Below are 7,296 nucleotides of genomic sequence, written 5' to 3' on the forward strand. Positions count from 1 at the left end.
TTCACACAAAAGTCAAAGCTCAGAGTAAAACAAAGGACTTCTTAAAATAGAAAGTTGAAAATAAATCACTTAGATTAAAAAACCAACACTCAGACTGCAAATGCTGAAAGCAGATCAATTTATAGAGGCACTTACACCCAGATATCTGTGTCAGAGCTAAACTGTCAAGTATTCTTCTAGGGTCTATTAATGCTCTCTTCTCAAAATGTTTTTACTGCTGGTATTTTTTCATCTAATTTCAGCAATCTTTCTATCCCAAATACTTCTCATTACCAGAACATTTAGGTGTGATTACTGCAAAAGATTGTTATCATGCTTTATTTGGTTAAAACCTCTAAAATTAAATACATGTGTTTTCAATTAACAGGCACCAGGCCAAATTTAGCTCTCCCATTCCATTTTCTGTCACTCCAAAGCCTAAGGACACTCATTTCAGGAAAATATGTAGGAGAACCATGAAGCAGAGGGTATTTTTAACGCCTTATAAATCTTATAAATGAAAGCTGACATGTCATACAAGAAAAAATACCAAGATCAAACCTTTGAGCATAGAAGATGAGAAGAATTATGAAAGGAAATGTTATCACCCCATCCTTTATTCCTCCAGCTGTGCCTGTGAGCGAGAGGCTGAGGTAACTTCCCCCATAGCTTAAAACATGCATGAAGGCCAATGATTAATGCATAAACACACCCTGCAAAGCAGCTCCAGCTGCACACATCACATTTCTGATGGCATTGCAATGTCACACTGCAGCCCCACTCTGTGAGCAACCTGCAAACCCTCTGATCCACCCCACACCTCTTTACCTACAGCCCCAGCTCTGGGGAGGTCACACCCCCTGTGGAATCCACTGCTTCCCTGGGCTCACCAGCTGCTGACAGCACTGCAAATGCAGCTAAATGGGAGCAGCTAGGAACTCCCACTTCTCCAGGAACAGCCAGGCTGCTCCCAAACATGCTTCCAAATTAGGAACAGCAGTTCCAGGTAGAGAGTACAGCACTTTTGGAATGAGGTTTGACATGCAGAGGAATAACTTCTCTCAGACATGATTCAGAGCCCAGCTCAGGCCAAGGAAGATGGGACAGGCTTGTACTGACTCTGGTAAATTCTGACTACATAGTCAAAATATTTTTTTTTACTCCTTTAAATATCAAAACATGTTTGTCTCTGCCATTCATCATTTAGGGCAACCAGCACTTCACTCTTGCTGCTCACATGACAGCCCACAAGAACTACAATAAGTTTAGAACTTCTGCAAACTCATGACACAGATGTGCAAACATCTGCCAGCTAGAGATACTCCAAATTTGAAAACAAACTGGATTGTACCAATGCAATATAATACTGTATGTGCTGCATGGCTCTGGGATCACAATCAAATATTGTCCTTTTGTGCTGCTCAGCAGAGTTTGGGGCCAGGTTTCCTGGCCATTTCCTAACTCCCACTGTCACAGTTTCAGCACTCCTTACAACAAGCTCAGGATTTTTATTGCCTACCCTCAGCTGGCAGGGTCAGGCACACACACAGAACATCCAAATTCACATTTACACATTATTTTCACAATTTATAATGACCAGCACTTCTACCATTTCCTTATTAACTGTTCCCCACAACTTTACAGTAGCTGACAAAATCAGAACACAAAATACCCAGAAGGATTCAGCCTTGCTGTGAAGACCAAGTATTTCCCTGAAGTTTGAAGCCTTTTCTTCACAGCAGAGCTGTCAAGAGTCTCACCAAGTTTGATCAAGGTCAGACAGATGTCAGAATTAAACCTCAAGCTTGCATCAAATTATATAAATATGAAAGAAGAGAGGTTTGACAACTTTCTGGTGAGAGAAGTTGTCAAACCAAAGAGGACTTCTCTGTAGAAGTGATTCTATAAAGCCCAGGGCAGGCAAAGCTCTGATTAAAGTCAATAAAGAGCCTCCCAGAGCACCAGCTGCCCTCTCCAGCACCTTGTGGCCCGAGTCCAATCTTTTGACAGCTGAAATATGCTGCACAATGGATGCCAGTCAACTCAGGAGTAAAGTAACAACTGCTTTCACTGCACTGTTAGGAAAATGGTTCTTAACAAGGCTACTTGGGGAAAAAAAAAACTAAAACCAAACAAAGCCTACAGTAGCAGAAAACCCATATCTTCCTTCCCCTGTGAGTTTTAAAAATAAATACTTAAAACTTTGGATCACCTTCCTACATAAACTGTGGTGGACTGATGAACATCATGGGTGCAAGAAACAAGTAAATTTTAGGAAGTCTGGTTCCACACTTCGTGCTACTTACAGAAGGTCAGTAGTAAACACAAAAATCTGAATGGAGAAAGATACAGCATTTAATGGAAGTTGTGTAAGACCACCTTGAATAACTTCTGTATTGCACATCTTCACACATTTGTCCCACACTCACCTTTTTAATCATTTCCAAGTCTTTAGAAACAGGAGTCTCTACACTCGCCATGTTGGGGCTGGTCAGCCCTGTCAAAAATACACATTTCACTGAAAGCAATGTGGATTTGCCCCTGCAGAGAGGGGCTAACTGAAGGCATTGTGCAAGCCAATCCCAACAGGTCACTGGACCAGTGTGACAAAGGTTGAGGACAGCACCCATCTCACAAGCACATCCCACGAGTGGCCACTTCCACTGATGCCAACACAGCTTCTCACAGCTGCTCATGAAATGGAAACACATGAGCTCCACCCAAGACAACTTGCCAAGGCCACATCATCTCTTTCTGTAGAGCTGGATTTCAAATCCAAGTGTAAAGGTCTGAGAAAAGGGTTTTCAACCAGGACACTAATTGCCTTCCTGAGAACATCCCAAAGCACGTGGAAGAAACAAAAGGCAGCAGGCTATAGGAATTCTGCTAAGTCTAAAAGGAGTTATTTCTACAGCAGAGTAGGATGGCTGAACTTTGTAGCTTTCAAAATAACAAGATACTTACATTGTAACTCTCCTAAGACAAATAATTTATTTCCATCAGTCAGGATACACTGCCCTTAAAAACTAGGCATGTTCATTGGAAACCCTTCTAAAAGGCAGCAATAAGAACAGCAAAGAATCCCCTTCTTGATCTTCCTAAATTTTTAATTTGTTATGATTAAAAATATGCAAACTCAAGGCTTTGAAAGGAACTACCAGATTCATTTCTATTGAGCCTACTCTTCATCTGGAGTCTTTTCCAAAGTTTATGGATAAGGAGAAAAGAAGCCTTCAATCAATAAACAGGAAATTTTAAGATCTTTAAAGCTACAGACAAAGCAGATTAGGAAGGTGGAAAGAAATTGGAGACACTCACCTCCACTCTGCTGACTCAGATATAAGCAGGACAAGACACATAATGCAATTCCTCTCTTATGCAAACACAGATCTACCTAGGGACAAACAGTTTACATCTACCAACCACAGAGCAGGGTCAGGGCTGACATCTTCTCCTTGATACCCCACACCAACACTCAAAATGCACTTTCCCCCTACTTCTTTAATCTGCCCCACACCTGCTGGATGGACAAATGTGTATTCCAGTGAGATCACCTGCTAAAGGAATAACAGTAACACCAGACTCATTGCCTTTCACACCAAACATCACTCCTGCTGCAGAAATAGCTGGAATAACACCAAAACGACCTTAGCAATTTTCAAAGGGAGCTTTTGCTCCAAGCATTGACCCACCATTCATTCCGTTGTACAAACTCCTGTGGTGAGGGGACAGCTCATCTGTCACTTGTCTCCTGAGGGTCCCTTCTCTGCTGCCTCCGCTGAGGTGTTTGAGGTGCTCTGGGCTCCCTCCATAGTGCTGTTTGAGATGCTCTGGGCTCGTACCCCTCACCTTGTGCAGGTGCTCTGTACTTCCACTGGGCGTGTGCTTCTGCAGGTGATCTGGGCTGCCACCACTGTGCTTTTGGTGCTCAGGGCTACCACCAGGCCTCTGCTTTTGAAAGTGTTCAGGACTACTGCTCAAAACGTGCTTTGGGATAGTTTCTGGGCTGCTGCTGCTGTGCTTTTGTGCTTCAGGTACTTTGACAATGGTTTTGTGATGCTCAGGGCTCGGCCCTTTCAGGTGGTGATCAGGACTGCCAGAACTCCTGGGCTTCTGCAGGTGCTCAGGGCTGATACTCCTGTGTTTCTGATGCTCAGGGCTCCCTTCCCCCCGAGGTTTCTGCAGGTGTTCTGGACTGGTGCTTGGGTGGTGTTTGTGATGGTCTGGGCTGTCTGTGCTGCCCGTGCTGGAGGTGCTGCTGCCATCCCCAACATCTCTGATGTAGGCGCTGGTGGCAGTCAGCTGGCACAGGCTGATCTGGCTGTCGATGGAGCTCCGGCTGCCTGCTCCTCCACTCTTCTCCTCATCCAGCAACACACACAACTCCTTCAGCTCCAGGTTCTCCTTAACCACTTCTTCCTGCCTCACTTCCAGCTCTTTCAGCTTCTGCAGGTACAAGGCCACCTCCTTGTGCATGACGCTGGCGCTGTACCTGCCCAGGCGCTGCCACTCGCGGGACACCCTCTTGCCCTTCTGCCGGTCGTCATCCAGGAAGCAGCAGAGGTCCCTCAGCTCCTGGTTATCTTCCTGCAGCTTCTGGTTGATGTCCTTTAAAAGAAAGATCATCATGGCAGAGGGGTGTCTAAAGGAATTGATGTTAAACTGTTACTGCAGACTCGTGTTTAAGCACTCCAGCGAGGCATAAATAATTCCATGTGTAGATCTGGCATGTTGGAACAGCCCCGTGCTTTGAGCAAGCAAAGCTGCTGTCCAGCAAAAACTTCCCTTAGCTTGGAGCTAATTTCTAATTTCTGATACAGCAGAAAAGTTTCAGGTGCTTAATTAATTTTCATGCTAAATATCAGAGCAATTTAGCTCCCAAATTGGGCAAAGATTGTAAGCGCTCTCACGATGATCTCGCTCCCCTGAGAAATATTCACCTGCGAGTTATTGCTAAATAAAAGTGCAAGGTACATCAGAAACTATAATCTCTCTTAAATCATTAATTATTAACATTTAGACTCCCTAAAGCATAGTCACATATAAAGATGACCATTTTAGAGATTTTTTAAACAGAGGAGTTTGCTGGATTTTCTTTCTGATTGGCATAAAAAGCCTTGTCAGTTATCGCTTAACCAGGACTGCTTCAACCACTCTGAAATGAAATAATCTGCTTAAATAGATTTTTTCACCCCTAGCAAAATGAAGTACATGATTCTATGCCCTTCCCTAAGTGAGGAACAGTCTGAAGCAAATGCTCTGAAGTAAAAATGTTCAGGGCATTACTACAGCACAATAAAAGCACTTCCAGTATTTTATCCTGCTAGCTTGGACTTGTGACCATACCTATCTTTCTCCCACCATATACATAAGGAATGGATATGTATGACATTACAACCAGAGATTAGCCAAAGTTGTTAAAAAGTCAGTCTCATGGAAACAGCATTTCAGCTTTTGTAACTCCATCAGATTTAGGTGCATGAATGCCTGTGTTTGTCTGATTTTTGCCTTTTTGTTGGAATTTTAACAATTTCAACCTATACTTGACAATGGAAAAAAATCTCAATGAGACTTTAAGGTGTCCTTAAACACCTCTGCTAGTGAAACATGTTTGAAGTGATCCCACAGTGGAATAAAAAAAGTTGTGGAAGTGCACAATTCCTCAGTGAGGAAGCAGGAGACACCCATCCAGCCGGGCATTCTTACTCATGGAGCAGTTATTTCACACAGGATAAAGGAGGGAGATTCCCAGACACCAACACAGGGCTCAAAAAACCTCCTTCTCCCAGATTCTTTCTGAAAGTTCCAGCTGAGGCATCTGAACAAAAGGAGGAAGTCAAACAAGACTTAAGGAGTTTGGAATTGAGAGAGGAATTTGTGACTCTGTCCTACCCACCTGAAGTGTGTTTGGTCAGTTATCTGGAAGCTGCAGAAATCCAGATACTTTTGCACGTAACTGGGAGAAAGATACTATTGCTGTAACTGAACTTACATTTAAAGTCTGAGCTTCAGTTTTACTCAATACCACCATGGGTGAGTCTTTTTTACCCTCAGACACCACCAAAGGGACACACATCCTTTGCAGAACACAAAAACTCGGGAGGCAGGAACTGTCTTCCCCCATGAGCTATTAATTTCATGCCATGCTATTATCAAAGACACTTTCTCAATAATTCTGTCATTTAAAGCCATTCTGCAAGTGAAGAACTCTCTTCTAATGCACTTTCCTGTAATAATTCAAAAGCCCACACTGCATCTCTGTCTCTTCTCTCCTTCCCTCCAAGCTCACCTCACTGAAGGAGTTTCCTGAAAATTCTCAAAGCAATGAGCCAGAAAATGCTCTGTAGTCCTGCCTACTCAAAGGTAACTTTCTAGGTCTATAATCCACAAGCAAGGTATTACTCTGTAAATAGTCACACTTTCCTCCCAGTCCTCAGAAGTGGGAAGGAAGCATTAGGGACTAAGCTCCTCATCCACAAGAGAGTGAAATTAAGAGTGGATAATCCACTACAGACTTGGTCTGCCTCTGACTGCAGCCTGCTCGAGCACACAACTAAGAATGGTTTGATCAGAGATGTGTTACCAGATGTCTTTTCAGACATTAGGGATTGGTTCTGACTATTCCAAACCCGAGTGCAAGGGTTTGCCATCACCTGCCACAGGCTGCACTGCATCCTGGAAACGACCGGCTCTCTCCAGCAGCCTACCAGCCTGCCTGACAGACTGAGTCTGGCTGAAAATAGTGACAGAAAACAGCGTGAGCTACAGAAACCCTTATTTCTGTGCACTTCAGGCAGGATCACTTAGCCTCACTCACAACCAAGGAACTCTAACACAAAGCAGACAAGACTTCAGCGTTTTTATCTACCCAAAAAATACCATGGCAGAGCATTAACCAGCCGTGTCCCACAGCCTGCCGAATAGCTGCTCATCCCTTAGCCGGATACTTTGATTATTAAGCGGGATCAGACGCTATTCACCCCGGTCCTCATCCACTTTTCATGCGGTTCTCGGGAGCGGCTCCTCCCAGACCATCCACCTGACGAGATTGCTCCCGGCGGGAGACATCGCACAAACTTCAGGGCTCCCACCCTGCCCACCCCGCTACCTTCAAGCCGCGGATCTCGCCGAGGTGGAGCTGGAGGCGGCGGTTCACCTCGCGGATGAGGTTGCTGTGGTCCAGCATCGCGCTCATCTTCTCGGCCTCGGCGCGGCGGAGGCTGCGGATCAGCTCCTCCTTGCTCCACTTGAGCAGCTCCTCGTCCGACACCTTGGACAAGTCCTCGGCCGGGGCTGCTCCGCAACTTTCCGCCGCCA

The 7,296-nt window shown here is 44.7% G+C and overlaps 1 protein-coding gene across 1 annotated transcript in view; it reads right to left on the bottom strand.

The window, feature by feature from the left end:
* Positions 1 to 7,290, bottom strand: part of CCDC85A (coiled-coil domain containing 85A) — a 69,453-nt gene extending 62,163 nt beyond the window's left edge. Inside the window, exons 1-2 of the mRNA XM_031058324.1 lie at positions 7,088 to 7,290; positions 3,672 to 4,587 (exon numbers count right to left, since the gene is read on the bottom strand). Coding sequence (XP_030914184.1) covers positions 3,672 to 4,587; positions 7,088 to 7,174 — 1,003 coding nt within the window. The 5' untranslated portion in view covers positions 7,175 to 7,290. The remainder of the gene's footprint in view (positions 1 to 3,671; positions 4,588 to 7,087) is intronic.
* Positions 7,291 to 7,296: the final 6 nt, after the last annotated feature.

This window comes from Geospiza fortis, unplaced genomic scaffold (assembly GCF_000277835.1).
Source record: "Geospiza fortis unplaced genomic scaffold, GeoFor_1.0 scaffold275, whole genome shotgun sequence".
Taxonomy (NCBI): Eukaryota; Metazoa; Chordata; class Aves; order Passeriformes; family Thraupidae; genus Geospiza; species Geospiza fortis.